Below are 23,469 nucleotides of genomic sequence, written 5' to 3' on the forward strand. Positions count from 1 at the left end.
GCTTATCCTCTCTTCTTCCTCTCCTTCTGCACCTTTCTCTCTCTCCTCCATTTCTCCTTTGCGCATCCTTCTAACACCTTAAAAGATGCCCCTGCTCCTGGCGTCCTTAAACGCCAAGGGCCTCAATACCCCCCAAAAACGCTCGTCCCTGTTCCGTTCTCTTCAAAATCTAAAAGCGGGCATTGTGCTCATCCAAGAAACTCACTTCAAATCCCGATCGCACCCATCCCTAACCACTAAACGATACCCAACGGCTTTCTATTCCTCAAGTCAATCGAAACACAATGGAGTAGCTATCCTGATCCACTCTAACATCCCATTCACACTACAATCGACCCACACAGACTCTGATGGCCGATATATCATCCTGACGGGCATGCTCGGACACCTAGAATGCACGATCGCCACTGTCTATGCCCCTAACTCCGGGCAGTCCTCTTTCTTTAATTCTTTTTTCTCAGATCTCAACAAAATCAGAAAAGGTTACTTAATACTAGGAGGGGACTTTAACACTGTCCCAGACATCGACCTAGATAAATCCTCTGGCCAAACCCGCCCCCATCGTGACTCATCCTCACGCTCTTTAAATAAACACATCCACGAATCTGGCCTCTTTGACGTCTGGCGAGCTCTCAACCCAACGGCCAAAGACTATACCTTCTTCTCTACCCCACACCAATCATACTCTCGAATTGATCTTTTTTACTGCGGCACATTGCTCTCTCAACACGTACTAGACTCCTCTATCCTCACTAACCCTTGGTCAGACCATTCCATCATCACCGCCACCTTCGACTTCCTTGACACCCCGACAACTCGCCCCAATTGGAGACTAAACGAAACACTCTTAAAAATCCCTCAGTTTCAGGAAAAAATCAACCTGGCGCTAACTGACTACTTCTCCCTAAACATGACCGACTCCATTTGCACCCCACTAATTTGGGAAGCCCACAAAGCCGTTATCAGGGGACACATCATTAACTATGCGTCGTATAGGAACAAGGATCGCAAACAACAAATATCATCCCTCACAGTTGAGGTCCACAACTTAGAAACACTACATAAGCAACGACCCTCGCAATCTCTTTACTCAAAGCTCACATCTACCAGGGCAACTTTAAACGCACTGCTGGCCGAAAAAAAACGAGCATTCACTCCGCTGGCTGAAACAAAAATTCTATGAAAAAAGTAATAAAGCCGATTCACTATTGGCCAGCAGATTGAGGGCTCGAAAAGCGCACACTGCTATCCCGGCTATCAAAGACGAACACAACTCCCTTCAGTATAACCCAAAGACTATTAACGCTCTCTTCCGAACATACTACGAGCAGCTTTACAATTTGCCAGACACCTCCTCTTCATTAGACCCGGCCCACCCCACGGTTTCAGACTACCTAGCTTCTGCAGATCTACCTCGTATTGACACCGACACCTCCACAGCCCTTAACAAGCCCATCACCCCCGAGGAATTAACCCTTGCCATCGGTAGTCAGAAACCATCTAAGGCCCCGGGCCCGGATGGCTACCCAATGTCATATTATAAAACGTTTCAATCTGCACTACTTTCCCACCTCACGTCACTATTTAACCTTATCTTAGATGGGTCTCCCTTCCACCCCCACACTACCACAGCTGTCATCACCGTGATCCCAAAACCCAATAAAGACCCCCAACTTATCTCTAACTATAGACCCATATCACTTCTAAACTCAGATTTGAAACTCTTCGCCAAAGTCCTAGCAAATAGACTTAACCCTATCCTCCCCTCGCTCATACACCCCGACCAAGTGGGCTTCGTCCAATCTAGACAGGCACTCGACAACACTAGGCGAGTCGTGGATATTATTGACCACATTAACCTACATAAGATCCCGTCCCTGACTCTTGCCCTAGATGCAGAAAAGGCCTTTGACAGAGTTTCTTGGCCTTTTATGCGACAGACTCTCCAACGTTTTGGCCTTCAGGGTAAATTCCTTCAAGCCATACAAGCCTTATACCAAAACCCCTCGGCATCGGTTCTTTCCAACGGCTTACTATCAGACCCCCTCAAAATCTCGAATGGAACGCGACAGGGATGCCCATTATCTCCCCTCATATTCGCACTCGTCATTGAACCCCTTGCAAACCACATCCGGACCAATCCCGACATCACGGGAATCCAAGTCAACCATACTCAATACACCATTTCCCTCTTCGCCGATGACATCCTCCTGACCCTGACAAACCCAACTATCTCTCTCCCGAACCTCTTCCAAGAACTAACCACGTACGGTAACCTCTCAGGTTATAAAATTAATCAGACAAAATCCGAAGCCCTCTCTTTACACATCCCCAAACTAACTAAATCACAACTACAACAGAACTTTAATTTAAAGCCTAGAATCCGGCGGGATATCTTAGCCAAACACTCTCAAAATGGCGGTCTGGGCCTTCCTATCCTCCAACGCTATTATGACGCGTCCAGATTAAGTCAAATGGTTTCCTGGCATGCCCCAAAGCACACTAAAAGATGGGTTGATTTGGAGAGTGATTTGTCGGGACTCCCATCTGTCTCTAACTTGCCTTGGCTCTCTAATAAACTACACACACCACCCCACCGCACCTCTCCCGCAATTGAACTGACACTTACACATTGGCGGAATCTAAACAAAAAATTAAAATTATCAAACCACCCCTCCCCTCTGACTCCCATCTGGAGCAACCCAGCATTTACCCCAGGACTTTCTCGGGAAATGGCCCGCCCCTGGATCTCGGCAGGAGCTACCAGAATACACCATTTCACGGGGACACACTCCATTAAACCATTCTCTGACCTACAAACTACGTACAACCTACCTAACTCTCTGTTCTATCAATATCTACAAATTCGCCACTTTCTTTCCTCCCTACAGTTAACGTTTCCTCTATCGGCCCCCACACCTCTTGAGAGACTCTGTATTTACAACCCTACCAATAGAGGCACCATCTCCCTCCTCTACAAAACCATCCTCAGCCCTACACCCCCACCTCTCGAAGCACACGAGATAGCCTGGGAGATCGACATGGGGTGCCACTTAGAGGACGAGGGTTGGGACACAATCCGCACCGCGATTTCGCAATGCTCCATCAGTGTGGCCATCCGAGAAAACTCATACAAAATATACACAAGATGGTACCTAGTACCGGACCGATTGCATAGGATCTATCCTGACACCTCCAACCTTTGCTGGAGGAACTGCGGCCACATAGGCACGTTTTATCACATCTGGTGGACTTGCCCGGTGATTGTTCAATACTGGGCAAAGGTCCGTAAGCTTATCTCACGACTAATCGACTTACCAGCACCCCTATCGCCCGCAAACCTCCTCCTCTGCTCTCCACCTGATCACATCTCTAAGGACTCTAAAAACCTGGTTCTCTTTATATCTTGCGCAGCAAAATACCAAATAGCAAGTAAATGGAAGAATCCAGAAGCCCCCAGCAACCAGGCTCTTACAAATAGAATCTGGTTTATCGCAAACATGGAATACATTACTAGTCTTCGCCAAAACACAGTTAAAAAGTTCCACTCCACCTGGCTCCCATGGTACAGATTCCATGACCACCCCCTCCCAGGACTAAATTAATTAAGGACCTCGCCCCGCAACTACTGCCCCTCCTCCTACATCCCCCCCCCCTTCCCTTTTCTTTTCTCTTTCTTTTCTTTTCTTTCTTTCCTCTTCTCTCTCTTCTCCTATCCCCCGGACCCGCATCCTCTCGAAGAAATTGTTCTATTTCCTCACTCTCTCCCTTCTTACATAACTCTGAACTCCTTGTTTTCGAGTTCTCCGTCTCCTACATGACTCCTCTATCAACCACACCACGCTCTCTTACCGTTCTCGTAAAGAAACTTTTTGTATTTGTGTTAGTAACAATTCTGGATATACAGCCCCCTGTTTACTGTTTACGGTTTATGCTATAGCAATTGAATTATGTGTTTCTGACATAAAATAAAAATTTATATGATGAAAAAAAAAAATGTGTGAATTTCTACGAAGGTCATATTGGTGGGACACCATGAAGAAGGATATACAAGATTATGTCAATTCATGTCCTCAATGTGCTCAGCACAAAACTCTTCGTCTGCCTCCTGCGGGGTTGGTTCATCCACTGTCCATTCCTAAGAAACCCTGGACCCATATTTCTATGGACTTTATTACCGAATTACCCCTCTCCAAGGGTTACAATACCATATGGGTGATTATTGACCGCTTTTCAAAAATGGCACATTTTGTTCCGTTGACCGGTTTACCAACGGCTCCCAAGTTGGCTTTACTATTTATTCGTGAACACTTCCGCCTGCACGGGTTACCTCGGGAGATAGTCTCTGATCGAGGGGTACAGTTCACTGAAAGATTTTGGAGGGCCCTCTGCTCAGCCTTACAAATAAAACTCAAGTTCTCATCTGCTTACCATCCACAAACCAATGGGCAAACTGAACGTGTCAATCAAGATTTAGAGACTTTTCTCCGCGTTTATCTCTCTCCTTCACAGGATGATTGGGTGGAACTGTTACCCTGGGCCGAGTTTGCCCATAATCATCTGTACCACTCTTTCACTGGTGAGTCCCCATTCTTCATTAATTACGTATTCTATCCACGAGTCCCATAATTACCAATTTTTCCTTCGGAGGATGTTCCTGCTGCAGCTTCCACTCTCCGGCACTTCAGTCAAATCTGGAGTAGGGTTCACGCTAATCTCACGAGAATCTCTGGCTGCTACAAATTATTTGCGGATAGAAAAAGGCGAGCAGCTCCTCAATACAAAGTTGGTGACAGGGTATGGCTCTCTACCCGCAATCTTCGTTTGAGAGTACCCGCTATGAAGTTTGCTCCGAGGTTCATCGATCCTTACCCCGTTTTGCAAGTCCTGAACCCTGTTGTCTGCAAATTGGGATTACCTTCCCACTTTCAGGTAGCAAATTCTTTCCATGTTTCTCTCCTTCGTCCCCTCATTTTAAATCGGATTCATTCGGAGTCTCCTAGCCCAACCTCGGTAGAGACTGAAGCTGGAACAGAATTTGAAATCAAAACTATTCTTGATTCACGTTATCTTCACAAGAATTTACAGTATCTGGTAGAATGGAAAGGTTATGGTCCTGAGGAGAGGAGCTGGGTCAAAGCTTCTGAAGTCACTGCTCCCCGACTAGTTCGGATCTTTCATTCTAAACATCCAACGAAACCAGGAAAGTGTCCAGGGGCCACTCCTAGAGGAGGGGGTACTGTCACACTCGCGGCGCTTCGGCTGCCGCGCTTACCGCTCCGGGTGCACTGGGTCTCCCGGCGGTCGTCGCCCCCGGTGGGCTCCGGGTCGTCGCGTCTTGCTGTCGCTGCCTCCGGCGGGTTCCCGGGGTGTGGACGCCACCATTGCGCCCGGCATCCACGAGAGCGTGGTGAGCGGGTGACGTCATCGGCCCCTTCCGCCAATCAGGAGAGGGCGGGAAGTTCAAAGGCAGACGCCATACAGAGCCCCGGCGCCTGAGTGTCGTCTTTCCAGTGATCACCAGTGCTAGCAGCGTTTAGCGTGTTCTCAAGCTGAACGTCTCCTGTGTTCCAGCGTTACAGAGTATGTTTCAGTGGGACATTCCTTGTGCTACCAGTGTATCACTCAGTGGAACCTTCCCTGTGCTACCAGCGTTACAGTGTATCACTCAGTGGAACCTTCCCTGTGCTACCAGCGTTACAGTGTATCACTCAGTGGAACCTTTCCTGTGCTACCAGTGTTAGTGTATCACTCAGTGGAACCTTCCCTGTGCTACCAGCGTTATAGTGTACCACTCAGTGGGACATTCTCTGCGTTACCAGCGTTACAGTGTATCTCTCAGAGGGACACCTCCTGTGCTTCCAGTATTACAGGGTATCCCTAAGTGGAACGCCTCCCAAACTTCCAGAGTTACACTGAATCTCAAATCCTCATTCATCTCTTCAGCATCGCTCACAAGTTCTTCATTCTTCTGTGTGCTTCAACATCGTTCTCAAATCTTCATTCATCTCTTCAGCATCGCTCACAAGTTCTTCATTCATTTGTGTGCTTCAACATCGTTCTCAAATCTTCATTCATCTCTTCAGCATCGCTCTCAAGTTCTTCATTCTTCTGTGTGCTTCAACATTGTTCTCAAATCTTCATTCATTTCTTCAACATCGCTCACAAGTTCTTCATTCTTCGGTGTACTTCAGCATCGCCACCAAGCCTTGGCCACAACTAATTCTTTAGCATTACACGTCGGTTACAACGGCTAAGTTCTGCATGAGGAAAACCTACATCCGGCCATCCCTGCTCCGGCCCAGTTGTGGTTCCTCTTCCCGATCATCGGAAGAACCCCTGACCCCCCAACCCAGGTCAGTGACAAAAGCTGCTCGCAGCAGCTTTCCATCTGCAGTCCTTAGCAACGCAAATGCAGGAGGAGGTGCATACCACGTCCTCCCTGCATTTGCGATGTTCACCTGCAATGGCAGGCTAAGTAGGCTTAAGCTTTTTCAGCCTTGCCGTTGCAGTTCGGCTTCCAAGTCCAAGGTAACTGTGTCTCGCAAAGCAGTCCTTCGCCTCACCACTTTCGGAAAACCGTCGCGACACGCCTCATTTTTTCCCAATGCCGTCCGCGTCCCTCCCCATGAATGTCTCTGTCTGTCTATCAGGCAGAGGCGTTCGCATATCTGTGTCGCTATCGCAGGACCCATTCTGCAAATGCACAGAACAGGTCCTGTGCGTGCACAAGACTCAAACATCGGGAAAATGCAGTAGTAATGACTGAATTAGCCCCTCAGTCATATAGACTTTGGAGTTACATTTTTGCTGTTTCCACTTTCCACCAAGTATTTCCATATGTTTGTGTAAATTTATGGACAGCTCCCATTTACAGGGGTTCCTAAATGACTGTTACTGTAGAACAGCATGAACAAGAGTGTGCGTTCAATTATACATATGATGCCCTAAATTATGGGGGGGGGGGGGGGGACATTGTTCAAAAAACCCAAATCCCAAACATACCAGGTAAAAGATTACATACCTATATTATTTTTTCCTCCACAAAGAAAACATAGAACTGAAGCAAGCAACAGTTTGATGATGAGGTTATATTGATTATTCATGCACTATATACAAACTTGTTTACTTACAGCTCTTCCAGCAGGACCGCTCAGTCCCATCTCACCATGTTCTCCCTATAAATATAAATCAACATAAATGCTATTAGCAACAGTATCTGAGAATGTGTTGTTTCCTGATACCAGCAGGAGCGCAACGCAAGAACCAAAAATCTACACTACTTACATGGCCATCAGGGTTGTGCCACTAAATGTGGATAAAATCCTTTACACCAGATCCTCCTTCTGGTGTCCACTCTATACAGCCATTCCATATACTGCATGCATTAGAATAAAGGATCAAGCAACACCACAATTCCCCACCGGTTACATTTTACAAAATGGAAATACTGTAGAACATTTATTCAATGTATCTACACAAGTAAAACAGAGTAAAATGGGCATACAGTAAATGTAAAGACTAATCAGCACTCGGTAAATGTGCATGGACCAATTATTGACTTATGACTTTGTTAATATAAAACTTATATTTGTTAAAATCTCAGATTTAAGAATTTAAAAATCATAGGAGAGCAAGTGAGTAAGGGCCATATTTATTAAAAACATTTTTGGAAAATCCACACAATATTTAAGTATCTCCTGGTGTATGCAAGAGGTATTCTTATTCTATATTCATCACTACTTTACAATTATTTTAAAATGTTGCGATAAATATTATACAATACTGTTTTCCTCTAAAACTTTTTAAACAAACCAAATAAAGTTACATTTTAAACAAACATATCTAGTGTTCTTTCTGTTATAATATACAGTACAGTTTCAGCTCCTCAGAGCACTAAATATATAACTCCCAGTTTTCCTTTTTTGACTGAAAGCTCAAATAAGCAATTAAGTAATCTTTGCAGGTTTAATATGCCCAATTGTTTATAAAATTAGAAAGTGAAAATGAAGTACTTTGAAAAAATTTTCTCTTCAGTTTTTTTATGTAAATATAAAATAATCTCTACGATATCCTGATATATATCTCTGAAAACTTTAGTTATTGGCAGTCAAAATGATAATAACAATACATGAGAGTGAAAACACAGTTTCATGCCAGAGAGCAGGTTCAAGCAGAAAATAAGTATGGGACAGATAAATACAAATCAGTATGCCAAATGCCAATATTCACTATTGAGCATTTTTTGTGTGACGTGGACAGCATGGCAGAAAGAATGGAGGAAGAGAACGAGGAGAGATGAAAAGGAGTGAATGCCAGAAGGACTAGAGTAGAGTAAAGTATAATTATTAAACTTGTACTCACTTTTTCACCTTTTTCTCCATCTAGACCCTTTTTCCCCTGTATGTATAAATAAAGATAATATGAAATACACTCTGTATAGGTTTGGCGACATTATACCAGTGTCATCATGTGTTGCTGCATGTTCAGCCATGTTGTGCTGTCTTTTCCTACCCGTAGTCCAGCTGCTCCTTCAATTCCTTGCAGTCCTGGCACCCCCTAGGTTCAAACACATGATGTTAACATTATCCAGCAAAAAAAACAATGCAAAAAATATCTTGAGGGAAATATTTCCATGTGTAAATTTGACATGTTGTGACAAATATAAGACACACAAACATACTCAAATGTTTGTTGTTGAATTGTGTACAAATTGTGTTTTTATTTATACATGATGCTATGAATTACTGAAAGTCAACATATCTAATGCGATAACAAAGTATCTGTTTATACATAAGGGTTTATTCAATTGTAGTTGAACTGCCATCTAGTCGGAAAGACGTCAGTTTCCGACTTTTTTATGTCGAATTACAGTATGATTCGACCTAATCAATGGGGCTGCCGTTTTTTCCGACTTGTCGGCAATTCCGACTTGTCAGAAAACATGTGGATCAGCAGATTAGCCGCGGATTCACGTGTTTGTCGGATTTGCAGTCAAATCCGACAGGTTTTTTTTTTAAATTCAGTAAGTATTTATTGATTTTTCCAAACAAACAGACAAACCAAAAACAAAAAACATTGAGTACATAATCATGCATTATGTGTATACAGATAAGAACCAGCGATTATTGTGTACATCAACAGACAAATATGAATAAAGTTGCAAACAGCTACATATTATACATAACAATTGTTGTGACTTCTTTTCATTTGTTCATACACTCACATTGGGTGAAAAAAAAAAAACAGTGATCAATGCGGGGCAGAGACCCGAGTCCCCTGGTAGAGTGGAGACGACAACCATCTATCCCATACCTTGTAGAATTTATCCGGGGCTTTCCTAGAGATATATACAAACTTTTCATGGGACACAACCGAATTCACTAACGGGATCCATTTGTTAATATCAGGACCCGTAGTCGCCATCCATGAGCGTGCTATTAATACTTTGGCCAGTGCACATAGGTTAAGGATATATCGTCTAGAGTGTGCATCCAATATCTCCTCATCTATAACCCCAAGGATACACACCAGGGGGGTGAACACATCAAGAGGGATCCCCGTAGAGGTCCCCAACCGTGTCACCGCCCGCCAGAAGTCCCGCACCACCGGGCAAGCCCACAATAGATGCCAGAAGGTACCGTCCAGAGAGGCGCACTTCGGGCACCTAGGGTCACCCCGCCCCCCTATACTAACAAGATGGGTGGGAGTGATATAGACTCGGTGCAATATGAACAATTGTATCTGCTGAAAACGAGCCGAGGTAGTAGCAGTACGTGAGGTCCCCAAGGCCTCTTCCCAGGCATCTATGGAAAACGGCCCCAAATCAGCTTCCCATTTAGATTTAAGGTGTAAAAGACTGTCAGAGTGATGGGCACCGAGCAGAGCGGAGTACAGGCCAGAAACGGTCCCAGAGCCTAGAGTATCAGCCAGGAGCTGGTGAACCGGTGACTTCCGAAGGAGAGGTGGAGCATCGCCAAACTGAGACGCGCAGGCGTGGCGAAGCTGAATATATCTATAATAATAGGATGTGGGTATATTAAACTCAAGCTGCAATTGTCTAAAAGAAATAAATGTGCCCGAGGAGTACAAATGATTGAGGGAGCAAATACCCCAGCGCCCCCACACCGATCCCATTTGTAGGGACGTGAAATGAGTAAGAGCGCGAGTGTGAATCAGCGGGGTGTCGGGATCCCATCCCTCCCCCCCATCGTAGAGTGCACCTGCCTCCATACCATAATCGCTTGTTTAACCAACGGCATCTTAAGGAGTGCCACATTATCACAAAGTAGAAGCTGCAGGGGTGACAAAGAGACTCCAGATGCTAGCAGTACATTAGAGATTAGTAAATCACCAGATGAGTCGGAGACCCAAGGAATTAGGTGGAATAACTGAGCCACTAAGTAATAGAATCTAATTTTTGGGAGGACCAGACCACCCGAGTCCCGAGGTCTAGTTAGAGTATCCAATTTAATCCGAGCTCTACGGTTAGCCCATACCAGTGATGACAAGAGACCATCTATAATACCAAATAATCTCTGGGGGAGATATACAGGGGAATGTTGGAGGACATACAGCATTTTAGGCAATACAACCATTTTAATGAGGTTAATCCTACCCGTGACAGTAAGTGGCAGTTTACTCCACACCCTAACACGAGATCGTAAATAGTCCATTTGCGGACGTATATTCAGATCAATAAATTGCGAGGACTGGTTGGTGATCCATACCCCCAAATATTTAAAAGAGTCAACCCAACGAAGCGGCAGGTCCCCGGGAGGGCAGGCAGGACAAGAGCCTCTAAGCGGAAGGACACAGGACTTGTCCCAGTTAATGGCAACCCGGAGAATCCCCCAAAAGTGTCAATTACTTCCAAAATATGAGGCATATTGATAAAATAATCAGATACAAACAACAGAATATCATCTGCGTATAGAGCAATTTTGTCTGTCCTGCCACCCAGTCGGAAGCCCGCCACCCGCGAAGAGGACCTAATAATGCAGGCCAAGGGCTCTATGGCCAATGCAAATAGGATCGGGGACAACGGGCAACCCTGTCTCGTCCCCCTTTGTAGAGAGAAAGAGGGGGATATGTGACCGTTAACAGAAACCCTAGCCTTGGGTGCAGAGTAAAGCAGCTGAACCCATTTTTTAAAACTAGGTCCAATACCAAATCGGTCCAATGTCCCCCACAAGAAGCCCCACTCCACAGAATCAAACGCCTTAGCAGCGTCCAGAGAAACAATAGCTGAGGAGCAGGACCCCTCGTGAGGGGCCTGGAGATGTGTATAGAGTCTATGTAGGTTAGGTAAAGTGGACCGGCCCGGCATGAACCCTGATTGGTCCTCATGTATCAATTGAAGAACCACAGCATTGAGCCTTGCCGCCAGTATTTTAGCTAAGATCTTAACGTCAGTTGTGAGCAAGGAAATTGGACGATAAGATTCGACTCGCGTCAGGTCTTTATCTGGTTTAGGGAGTACTATAATTAGGGCCTCTGCCATAGAGTCAGGCAATGAATAAGTCATTATATAACTCAAGGAGTTTAGGGCCATAAAAGGGTAAGTGTTTTTTATAAAGTTCCAGGGGCAATCCATCAAGACCCGGGGTCTTCCCACCGGGAAAGGAATTAACAGCTGATTCCACTTCAGTCAGCGTTAAGGGGGAGTCCAAAAACGTTATAGCGTCTTGGGACAGTGTGGGTAATGGAATATCCGCTAAATACATCTCTATTTCCGGCATTGTGTGAGTGAGCCTTGAGCTATACAGGCATTTATAGTAATCCACGAAGTCCCCCACAATATCAGGAGTATCAAAGTGGGTCACATCATCACTGGTACAAATTACAGGCACAGTATTAGACGCCCTGTCCGCACCCGCCAATGTTGCCATAAAGCTACCAGGCCTATCACCCGTTGCATAGTACGTGTGTTGGGCATAAAGTAGACGGTACCTAGCCTTATCAGCCAAGCAGTCACGCCATTCAGCCTGCGCAAGCAACCACCTCTCCCTCGTAGTGTCAAGACCATCGGCCATATACTGAAGCTCCAACCGCCTACATCCTGCCTCAAGGTCTCGCTCACCCTGGGCATAACCAGTTTTTAAAACAGCCACTGTTTTGATCAGGGTGCAACGGACATACGCCTTAAAGGCATCCCATAAAACTGTGTTGGACACCGAGCCCTGATTTTCCAGTAAGAAAGCCTCCCACATTGCCACCAGCTCCGCACCGGTGCCCATCTGAGCCAGCCAAAAGGAATTAAACCTCCAAAACCGAGCCCCCCTAACATCCCCAATGTCCAGACTGAGAATTACTGGGGAGTGATCGGATATACCCCTGGTAGCATACTGAACATCGATTAACCTTGGCAGCAGGCCTTTGGAGGTGAGGGCTAAATCAATCCTGGAGAAGGATAAATAAGTAGGAGAAAAGCATGTATACTGTTGTATGCCAGGATGACGGATTCTCCACGCGTCGACCAGGCCCAGACTGTCCACCAGTAGTGCAAAGTCCCTCTTGGACACCACAGGGGCATCCGGGGACCGTCTAGTTCTATCTAAAGCATGGTCGAGGACGTTATTGAAGTCGCCAAGACAAACTATAGCAACATTCGGATATAGCGTAATAAACTCAGCCGCCTTTCTGAGAACCTCCGGGGAATAGGGGGGTGGTATATAAACAGCCAGGATAAGCAAAGACATGGAGTAAACTTGACATTTTAGAAAGACATGTCTGCCCCACTGGTCCAGCTGGACCTGATTAAGGACAAACGGGACCGACCTTCGGACCAGAATTGACGCACCCCGCGAATGCGACGTATGGGTGGAGTGGTATGCCCAGCCCACCCAGGGTTTCTTAAGAGCCATGACCTTTGCCCCCACCAGATGGGTCTCCATGAGGCAGATAATATCCGCGCCATATTGTTTAAAGTGGCGAAGCACTAGTGAGCATTTGATTTTGTCGTTCAGCCCCCGGACATTCCAGGACAGAAATTTAAGTTGATTAGAGGCCATCAGTCAAGGCACAGCTAAATATTTGGTCGGTCCCGCCTATCCCCAACAGGCCAGCAACACCAATACTAGATGAAGTCAAAGAAATCAAAGAATCCATAGCGTCTGCAACACATACATGAAAAGAAAAAAAACAAACAAATAACAAAATACAACCCCTTCCATCCTGCCCCCCCACCCTGTATACCCACCCGAACTAAGGCATACTTTATCCCAATAAACTGTTCCCCTCAACAAAGAAAAACAATCTATACCAACATAAAAGGGCAATGAATGAGATGACCAAAGACAAGGGCGCAGGTTCCCCACCCCCACATAAAAAATGAGTGGAGACCCCTCCCCGAGCCCTAGACATAACCAGCAGTGAAATGAGAAATGAGAAATAAACATTAGCAGAGGCAATGTAGCATTAATCGGGTAACATACTGTCATGCGGAAATCTGTAAGAAAGACCAGCCGAAACATAATGAAATATCAGACATTAAGAATCAGGAGCAAGCGCCCGCCTGGCTGGGGCCCAGCGAAACAGCCACAGGGCAGCGTCCCGAGGCGTAGCACAGAATTTTGTTTCTCCGTCCGCCACCACCCTTAGCCTAGAAGGAAAAAGCATTGCATACTGTAGATTGAGTTCCCTGAGGCGTCGTTTAATCGGAATAAATTGTGCACAGTCCTTTTGGACCTCCAGCGCAAAGTCCGGAAACACGGATATTTTAGAACCGTTCCACAACAGGGGACCCTTGGTGCGCGCCAGAGATAGAACAGCATCCCGATCTCGGTAATGGAGGAATTTCGCTATGAGTGTGCGCGGTGGCGCACCCGGTGGCAGCGGCCTGAAAGGGATTCTGTGAGCCTGTTCAACTGTGAAGAAAGGCGTAAAGGAGTCCGCCCCAAAATAATTTTTCAACCAGGCTTCAACTAACTGCTCCGGGGCATTACCCTCCTCCTTCTCCGGGAGCCCCACAAAGCGGACGTTATTCCTCCTAAGTCTGCCCTCCATATCTAGCATCTTGCCTTTCATATCGGACAGCTGACCATCAATGGCAGTGACACGGGAGCTAAGCGGTGAAATCTTATCTTCCAGCGTAGATGTTCGGGTCTCAACTTCACCGACCCGTTCCCTCACTTTCTGGATATCATGATGGATTATGGTCAGGTCAGCCTGCACCTGGCCTATCTTGTCAGAGAGACGGGACTCACTAGCCGCCAAGGCTTCCAACACTTTTTGCAGCACATCATCAGAAGCATCACCAGAGGAGGATGATTGACTGGGGGACACCGGTGGGGGAGTCTCCCCACCCCTAACCGGCGTCGCTGCTTGCTTTCCAGGAGTGTGCGAGTACTGGGCAAGCCGGGCTGCAGCTGATTTGTGATGATTCTTCACCATTTTTAGATATATTAGAATAAATCAGGAGCAGTAGCTCAGTGACTCAGTGAAGACCCAGCAGCCACACAGAGATTGTAGAGACCAGGATAGAGTCAATGTATGCACACACTATAACAGGAGGACAGAGTCACAGTACCTCATAGGACCATATAGCAGGCCAGAGCAGTTCCACAGGAGCACGACCCTCACGTACAGCAATTCACCCAGGCAGCCCCAGGCTCTGTTGCACACAGGCAGCACAGGGGAGGAGAGGGGGGGTCGCAGGTGACACAGCTCCCTGCAGCGCTGGGTCCGTGTACTTGGTTGCTGTGCAGGCTCCGGCAGGTCAAAGCGGCTTTCCCCGGCGATAGCGGGTCCCGCGCGGCGCACATAGCAAGGGCGCGCTGGAGAGCCGGGACCGGAAGTCACGGCGCCATCTTAGGAGGCCAGAAGAGAGCAGACGAGGAGACGTGGCGCTCAATTCCCCAGCAGTCAGCACCCGTCCGGAGGCCCACTTCAGCTCCACAGCGGCTCTGTCTCTTCCCCCATCAGATAGGGTAAGTTGGGCTCGGGGGGACTCCACAGGATATTAGACACGGATGGATGGGAGTGGAGAGCACTCACGCCGAGCTGCTACTCCATGTCCTGGTAGGCCACGCCCCCCAAATCCGACAGGTTTTAGTCCCGTTTTTGACAGTGTCAATCCGACTTTACAAAACAGTCGGATTGACATTGTCAAAAATGGACAAAACCTGTCGGATTTGGCCTCAAATTGAATACTGAATTGTCGGATCCTTTTTGTCGGAAAGGATCCGACATCAATTGAATAGACCCCATAATAGGAACATGGAGATAATGTTAGCATGTTATATGACTTATCTGTTGTGTGTACAGATCTGACTTTTAGGTAGGTATTAGAGTGGCTGAGAGATTTCTTCTCCCAACATCCAAGGGGACTACTGTGCTATGTTTCATAATAACTTATGCAACACTTTTTTCTATAAATGCATGAGCTTACCTTTGGTCCAGGAAGTCCCATAAGCCCCATAGATCCCTAATGGAAAATATAAACAGAAAATGAAAAATCCATTTTGTGCATCTAGGTCACATTTCCATCCTTAAGCAGCTACTTAATATATTCAGTATAATAGCAGTATTCATAAGTAATTTCAATTACTGTAGTTTTGTAAGAAATGATTATATGTTGCTTTTGTACCTCTTAACTGCTATAATACTAGTGAGCAATGCTCTGTCGAGCAACTGTGTACATTTAATCACAAAATAAAACCAATGGATCCCTACGGACAGAGGTGTATCTAGGTGCCATGGTGCCCGGAGCAAGGGTAAGTTTCAGCGGCCGCCCACTTCCCCCTGTACTGAATTGGTGCATGTTACATATGAGAAGAAAAAATATTTAAAAATTCTATATTGGTGACAGGGCCAGATCTAGATCTAGTGGAGCTCAGGGCAAAAGTTTCCTTTGGGCGCCCCCAACGTTTAAACTAGGGACAGTGTGTGCAGTAGTTGCGCACCAGAAATATAGGGGCATGGCTTCATGGAGACGGGGCGTGGTACCAATTTAGATTACACCACACAGTATTGTCCGTTATTCACATTACACCACTTAGTAGTGTCCATTATTCACATTACACCACAGTGACATGCGGTGGTGTGAGGCAGGTGAGACAGAACCTTTCCTACCATATTAATGTTTGCGCCAGGGTTTTGACTGTATAAAGTATATGAAAAATACAAAGAATATGTTAAAGATATCTTCTTTGTATTATTCTAATTATTTTTAAAGTCAAAACTCTGTAGTAAAAAGTCTATGGCAGGTGAGGCAGTGCCTCCCCTGCCTATCTTTTCCGCACATCTCTGATCAAAACTCACCAAATTTCTATATACCTCTGCACCTGTGTATAATGCCCACATGAACCCTTTGGCTCATATATTGAAAATCTGGCTCTGGTGCTAGCCAATGTCTCCTGAGCAATTTACCTCACCGCACGTCCCTGCACCATACAGTGGTACCCCTTATATGCTTTACACCACACAGTAGAGCCCCTTATACAGTACATGTTATACAACACAGTACAACTGCTTATGTACATTACACCACAGTAGAGCAGTTTATACATGTTACACCACAGCAGAGCCCCTTATACACGTTACACCACAGCAGAGCCCCTTATACACGTTACACCACAGCAGAGCGCTTACACATGTTACACCAGAGTGGAGCCACTTATATACGTTACACCACAGTAGAGCCCCTTATACACGTTACACCACAGTAGAGCCGCTTATACATGTTACACCTCAGTAGAGCCCTTACACATGTTACACCAGAGTAGATCCGCTTATACACGTTACACCACAGTAGAGCCCCTTATACACATTACACCACAGTAGAGCTGATTATACACATTACACCACAGTAGAGACCCTCATACACGTTACACCACAGTGGATCTGCTTATACATGTAACAGCACAGTTATACATGTAGCAGCACAGCTGCTTATACATGTAACAGCACAGAGCTGATTATATACGTTACACCACAGTAGAACCGTTTATACACGTTACACCATAGTAGAGCCGCCTACACACGTTATACCACAGTAGAGCCGTTTATACACGTTATGCCACAGTAGAGCCACTTATACATGTTACTCTGCAGTTTCTAATGCAAAGAGAGGTGCTGCTGCAGCAGCAGCTGGGGCAGAGAGAGGTGCTGCAGCATCCATGTAGAGATGGGTGCTGCAGCAGCTGGGGCAGAGAGAGGTGCTGCAGCAGCTGCGGCAGAGAGAGGTGCTGCAGCAGCTGGGACAGAGAGAGGTGCTGAGCAGCTGGGGCAGAAAGAAGTTCTGCAGCAGCGAGGTGATGTAGCAGGACAGAAGTAACCCTGCTGCGTAGCTACAAGCAAACAATGAGACATATAAAGAGGGTGGCAGAGCTCCGGCATGTGCTAACCGTCAGTGTCTCCTGCTGTCGCCTCTGGCCTGCCCTGTTCCCTACCTAGTCTTCAAGTCAGTGTGCGCCCCTCTGCTTCTCATTCGACTCTGCGGCTGCCTGTACAGCGGCTTGCGGTATAGCGGCCAAGGGAGGGGGGGTGCTCAGGCAGCTGTGTACCCTCTAAATTTTCCAGTGCACGGAGCTAGCACTCCACCAAAGCCATCCTTGCTATACCCCTGCCTATGGGAGTACGTGATTACACTGTATAGCTGATCAAATAGAGATCCACTGGTAACAGATTATGAGATTTGTCTTAGTCTTATACAGTAAGCTGTATACAATCACTCTGCTACTGTACAAATAACTAGTATAGCCACAGCCGTAGCCAGAATAATTTTTTGTAAGTGCATAATGAAAATTATATCTATAGGTATACTTACCTTTTCACCTAACATTCCCTTTAAACCAGGTATTCCTGGATAACCGATCCCTGCTACGCCCTACAATGGAGAAGCATGACATAATATCACCAGAGATGCATGCAACATGGCATTGATTACATATGTTCTCTCACATTATAACTGTATGTATGCATGTATTTAGAAGTAAATTTCAGGTAATTTCCTGCATTGATCTCAGCATGTCAAATGGTCAGAAAAGGATACTTGTCTATCTAAATCTACAGATGAGACACTTTTTGAAGAAAAACAAAACTGTATTTTTATTCAATAGAGGGACTGACCATCCATAAGAGGGACTACTGGAAGGCATTCTATTGGAGACAATTTTAAAAAGTAAGAAGCAACAACTGTGATAGGATCTATAAGGGTTCATTCCTTTATAATAAATATTTTACCTTTTCTCCTTTTGTTCCTTGAAGTCCTGGGACACCATCAAGACCTATTGGACCTGGTAAACCAGCCCTGCCCTATATACCAAATAGTAATACTGAAAGTTATTTAGTCATGAAGTACAGTGTTAATAATCTAATAGACCGATTTACTAAGGAATCTAGCTTTCCCTTAGCTTGACAGATTTATTTTCTATTCCAACAATAAAATCAGCTTGGGGTAAAATACGAAAAATATATTCACATGCCCATACTGTACATTAAACACACAGTGGAACCAGTCTTTCTGCTTGGCTTTATTACACTTTTACTATGGTCCTCCCATTCTCTAATTTTTCCACTAGCAGAGCTGACTGGGTGCCCCAGGCTAAATGACACAAGAAGTCATTGCTGAGAGGTTGCCCAAGTGCTGGGAATGTCTCCAACCGGAGAAGATGGTTGTCAGTGTCCCTATCTCTTTTGTGGCATTACCACTGATAAGTAGTCAAGTACTGTAGCTCCATCAGTAAATGAAAAAGAATGGCTGTAAGCACCAATAATGATGTGCATCATTACATATTCATTTACAGCTTGTGTGGTAAGTATGAAACTATATAAATAAATGATAATAATAATAATAATAATAATAATAATAATAATAATTAGGTGAGTTTAAACTTCCAATTGGAAGAGGGCAAAGTTGAAACAACCTCTCCTTCTACACTGTAAGTTCTCAGAGCCAGGGCCCTCTATCCTGTCTCACTTCCTTCATCAACCTCATATGTTCTATTTTAGTAGTGATTTGTATTTTGTATGCATTCTGACTTCTTGGCTCTTCTGTGTTGTGTGCAAGTTTAGAACAAACATGACAATTCCCAAGCATCTTAAGCCTGGGTAGTGTATAATGCTGGAGAGGTCTCCCTTACTAAATGTAGGTTACTGACTGGCCAGAGTTTTAAAAGAAACAAATTCTGACTCCAGTCTCGCTGGAGCAGCTACTTTGCCTGGGAACAGCTCTGACCATTCCTGACGCTTCAACAATGGGAATCAGTTGATTCATTAGACCTACCCTGCAGACCACGCCAACTACTTGCCCTAATACAGTACAGATCACTCAACTACATGTGTTGCTCTGAATCAGGCCCACAATATCTTCTTTTAGCAACAGGTTTATCATTGTACCAATGCATTATTAGCTTTACTGCATATTCCAGCGTGCATTTATCTTGAAATACATCTTTGTGCATGCATTGTACGCAGTCAAATCAAATTGTTAAATTACTGACAGTACAAACAACATTGCAATAGTAATATAAGACTGTGGGCACATTATTTATTTATGATCTCAAATAATAAAGGTATGAACAATATTTAACTCACAGCTTCTCCTTGATCTCCCCTGTCTCCTTTTGGTCCAGGTTTTCCACGTAGACCCTGGATAAAATATACACAATTTAAAACATTGGCGTTTCACCAAATATAGTGGGGGCTTATGTAATCGTTCTGTGGAAATTCTGGCGAGTCTGACAGTATTTTTAAAATGGCAATTATTTAAAATGCCAATTGAGGTTGATTTTGCCTTGTAAATGACTGCCGCTTTAAAAATACAAGCAGACTCGGTGGAATTTCCACAGAGTATGTAGTTGCTTGCAGGTTATTACATAAGCCCCAATATTTGAAATGGTTCCTAATAGTGAACAGAATGTTGTGTGAGCCTGTGCAATAAAGATATAGCACATTCCATTTTTGTAGGTTACAACAAAAAGTTGCTTTCCAGGTTCATTGGTATCCAATTCATGAGTATGCTGGGCTATATCGTAATCCTGGACAGCAAGTACTTTATAAGCAACTGTGCCTCACGATATAAATACATCCAACAGAACAAAAGAAATCCCGAAAAGTAAACAATGTATTTAGTGATAGTTGCTGAAGGTCATGACCATGTCAGTACATTAAAGTCATATAAACCTAAAAAAAAATTATTCTGGTATTTTTATTAACAACAGAAACTCATTTTTAATAGTAAAATAATCTGATTGAAAGCAAATTGAGCAATAAAAACTTGAGGGACTTAGGAAAACATTTAGTTTGCAGTAAAATGAAATCCACATAATGGAGGAAATAAGAGAGAAACACAAAATTACAGTAGATGCTACAATATGCTCACCTGACTCCCTGTTTCACCTGGTTCACCCTGCAAAAAGGGGTAACATGCATTGGAGCATTACAGTACAAGCAAAGAATACATAAAAAAATCTAAGTTATGTCAGTGACACCTGCACTGTATATTCCTTTAATGTTTTCAGTTGCTGAATATATATATTTTTATTTAAGCTATATATTGATAAGCAAGCTGGGCTACATCCCGCAAGAGCCTGTGTTGCATAGTGCACGGGTGACCATTATCAAATACTTACTCAGGTAAAAAGGGAAAACAGAAGGAGAAAAACATGTTCAAACAGGTTTTCACTCCAGTGCATATGCTAGAAATACAGTATACCCTGTTGTCCATTTTCAAAAAATGGGCTAAATGAAATATCCGGAAAGAAGCAGGAAGTGCGGGATTCTGTGCAAGTTTTTGTGCAAATTTTTAAAGCAGCAATCATTTACATGGCATAACTAACCTGGTTTTGCGGTGCAAATGATTGCCTGGTTTTGCGGTGTAAATGGTTGCCTGGTTTTGCGGTGTATATGGTTGCCTGGTTTTGCAGTGTAAATGGTTGCCTGGTTTTGCAATGTAAATGGTTGCCTGGTTTTGCAGTGTAAATGGTTGCCTGGTTTTGCAATGTAAATGGTTGCCTGGTTTTGCAGTGTAAATGGTTGCCTGGTTTTGCAATGTAAATGGTTGCCTGGTTTTGCAGTGTAAATGGTTGCCTGGTTTTGAGGTGTAAATGATTGCCTGGTTTTGCGGTGTAAATGATTGCCTGGTTTTGCGGTGTAAATGGTTGCCTGGTTTTGCGGTATAAATGGTTGCCTGGTTTTGCAGTGTAAATTATTGCCTGGTTTTGCGGTGTAAATGGTTGCCTGGTTTTGCGGTGTAAATTATTGCCTGGTTTTGCAGTGTAAATGATTGCCTAGTTTTGCGGTGTAAATGATTGCCTGGTTTTGCGGTGCAAATGATTGCCTGGTTTTGCGGTGTAAATGATTGCCTGGTTTTGCAGTGTAAATGGTTGCCTGATTTTGTGGTGTAAATCGTTGGCTGGTTTTGCGGTGTAAATGATTGCCTGGTTTTGGGGTGTAAATAATAAATGATTGCCTGGTATTGCGGTGTAAATGATTTCCTGGTTTTGCAGTGTAAATGGTTGCCTGGTTTTGGGGTGTAAATGATTGCCTGGTTTTGGGGTGTAAATGAGTTCCTGGTTTCGCGGTGTAAATGATTTCCTGGTTTTGGGGTGTAAATGAGTGCCTGGTTTTGCGGTGTAAATGATTTCCTGGTTTTGGGGTGTAAATGATTGCCTGGTTTTGCGGTGTAAATGGTTGCCTGGTTTTGTGGTGTAAATGATTGCCTGGTTTTGTAGTGTAAATAAATGCTGCTTTAAAAATTTGGGCAGACTATATTTGAAATGAGGTCTGAATAGGGTTTCTAAAGAAACAAATATGTTTTAATATCTCAAATAATTATGTTCTAGTTTGAAACTTACTTATCCATTAATTCCACCATGCAACTACAATGAAAAGTGCATGATTGGATATATTGTGTGACCCATGTTCATTTAGAATATTATATAAATTACACTCTGCAAACAGGAACATATAGCTATAGAACACTAACCTTAACTGAAAATCCAGGGGGTCCCAGTGGCCCAGGAAATCCTGGAACACCAGGTGGTCCTGGAAGGCCAGGGGATCCCGGATGACCTTTATGCCCCTGTGGAGAAAAGGGCATTAAAAATCGAACAAGCAAAGGGGAAAATGCCACATTAATATATATATTATGGGCCGGATGTACTACCTCCCGAGTTCGGCGGCTGTGTGGGATGCTGGATGAACTCTGACTTTTCTTAAAAGGGCATTCACTTACAAGGCATGGTTTTGTCCATTTAAAAAAAAATTCCAAGTTCAGCCGGCATCCCACACGGCCGTTGAACATATATATATATATATATATATATATATATATATATATATATATATATATGTATATATGTATGTATGTATGTATGTATGTATATATATACATATGTGTGTGTGTGTATATATACTATATATATATATATATATATATATATATATCAGCATCAGCAAACCCGGCACTCCACAAACATGTTTCAAAACTGGTTTGGTGCCCTCACAATCAGATAGATACAAAAGGCAAAGGTGGTGCACTCACAACCACTTGTCACATGAACAAAAAGATATAAGCAGCAAGCCCTTTCAACATTTCAAACTGTATTCAGTTTTTCTTCATGAATACTGAAGAAAAACTGAATACAGTTTGAAACGTTGAAAGAGCTTGCTGCTTATATCTTTTTGTTCATGTGACAAGTGGTTGTGAGTGCAACACCTTTGCCTTTTGTATATATATATATATATATATATATATATATACACACTGCTCAAGAAAATAAAGGGAACACTATAATAACACATCCTAGATCTGAATGAATGAAATATTCTTATTAAATACTTTGTTCTTTACATAGTTGAATGTGCTGACAACAAAATCACACAAAAATTATCAATGGAAATCAAATTTATTAACCCATGGAGGTCTGGATTTGGAGCCACACTCAAAATTAAAGTGGAAAAACACACTACAGGCTGATCCAACTTTGATGTAATGTCCTTAAAACAAGTCAAAATGAGGCTCAGTAGTGTGTGTGGCCTCCACGTGCCTGTATGACCTCCCTACAACGCCTGGGCATGCTCCTGATGAGGTGGCGGATGGTCTCCTGAGGGATCTCCTACCAGACCTGGACTAAAGCATCCGCCAACTCCTGGACAGTCTGTTGTGCAACGTGGCATTGGTGGATGGAGCGAGACATGATGTCCCAGATGTGCTCAATTGGATTCAGGTCTGGGGAACGGGCGGGCCAGTCCATAGCATCAATGCCTTCGTCTTGCAGGAACTGCTGACACACTCCAGCCACATGAGGTCTAGCATTGTCTTGCATTAGGAGGAACCCAGGGCCAACCGCACCAGCATAAGGTCTCACAAGGGGTCTGAGGATCTCATCTCGGTACCTAATGGCTGTCAGGCTACCTCTGGCGAGCACATGGAGGGCTGTGCGGCCCCCCAAAGAAATGCCACCCCACACCATTACTGACCCACTGCCAAACTGGTCATGCTGGAGGATGTTGCAGGCAGCA

General features: G+C 44.4%; 1 protein-coding gene across 1 annotated transcript in view; it reads right to left on the minus strand.

The window, feature by feature from the left end:
• The window catches only part of LOC134934577 (collagen alpha-1(VII) chain-like), an 817,258-nt gene that overhangs the window by 635,366 nt on the left and 158,423 nt on the right, over window positions 1-23,469 (minus strand). The window contains exons 34-42 of the mRNA XM_063929986.1: window positions 21,932-22,027; window positions 20,327-20,353; window positions 19,540-19,593; window positions 18,187-18,258; window positions 17,771-17,830; window positions 15,392-15,427; window positions 8,515-8,559; window positions 8,365-8,400; window positions 7,134-7,178 (exon numbers count right to left, since the gene is read on the minus strand). Of these exons, the coding sequence (XP_063786056.1) occupies window positions 7,134-7,178; window positions 8,365-8,400; window positions 8,515-8,559; window positions 15,392-15,427; window positions 17,771-17,830; window positions 18,187-18,258; window positions 19,540-19,593; window positions 20,327-20,353; window positions 21,932-22,027 (471 nt within the window). The remainder of the gene's footprint in view (window positions 1-7,133; window positions 7,179-8,364; window positions 8,401-8,514; window positions 8,560-15,391; window positions 15,428-17,770; window positions 17,831-18,186; window positions 18,259-19,539; window positions 19,594-20,326; window positions 20,354-21,931; window positions 22,028-23,469) is intronic.

The sequence above is a fragment of the Pseudophryne corroboree genome, chromosome 6, assembly GCF_028390025.1.
Source record: "Pseudophryne corroboree isolate aPseCor3 chromosome 6, aPseCor3.hap2, whole genome shotgun sequence".
NCBI lineage: Eukaryota > Metazoa > Chordata > Amphibia > Anura > Myobatrachidae > Pseudophryne > Pseudophryne corroboree.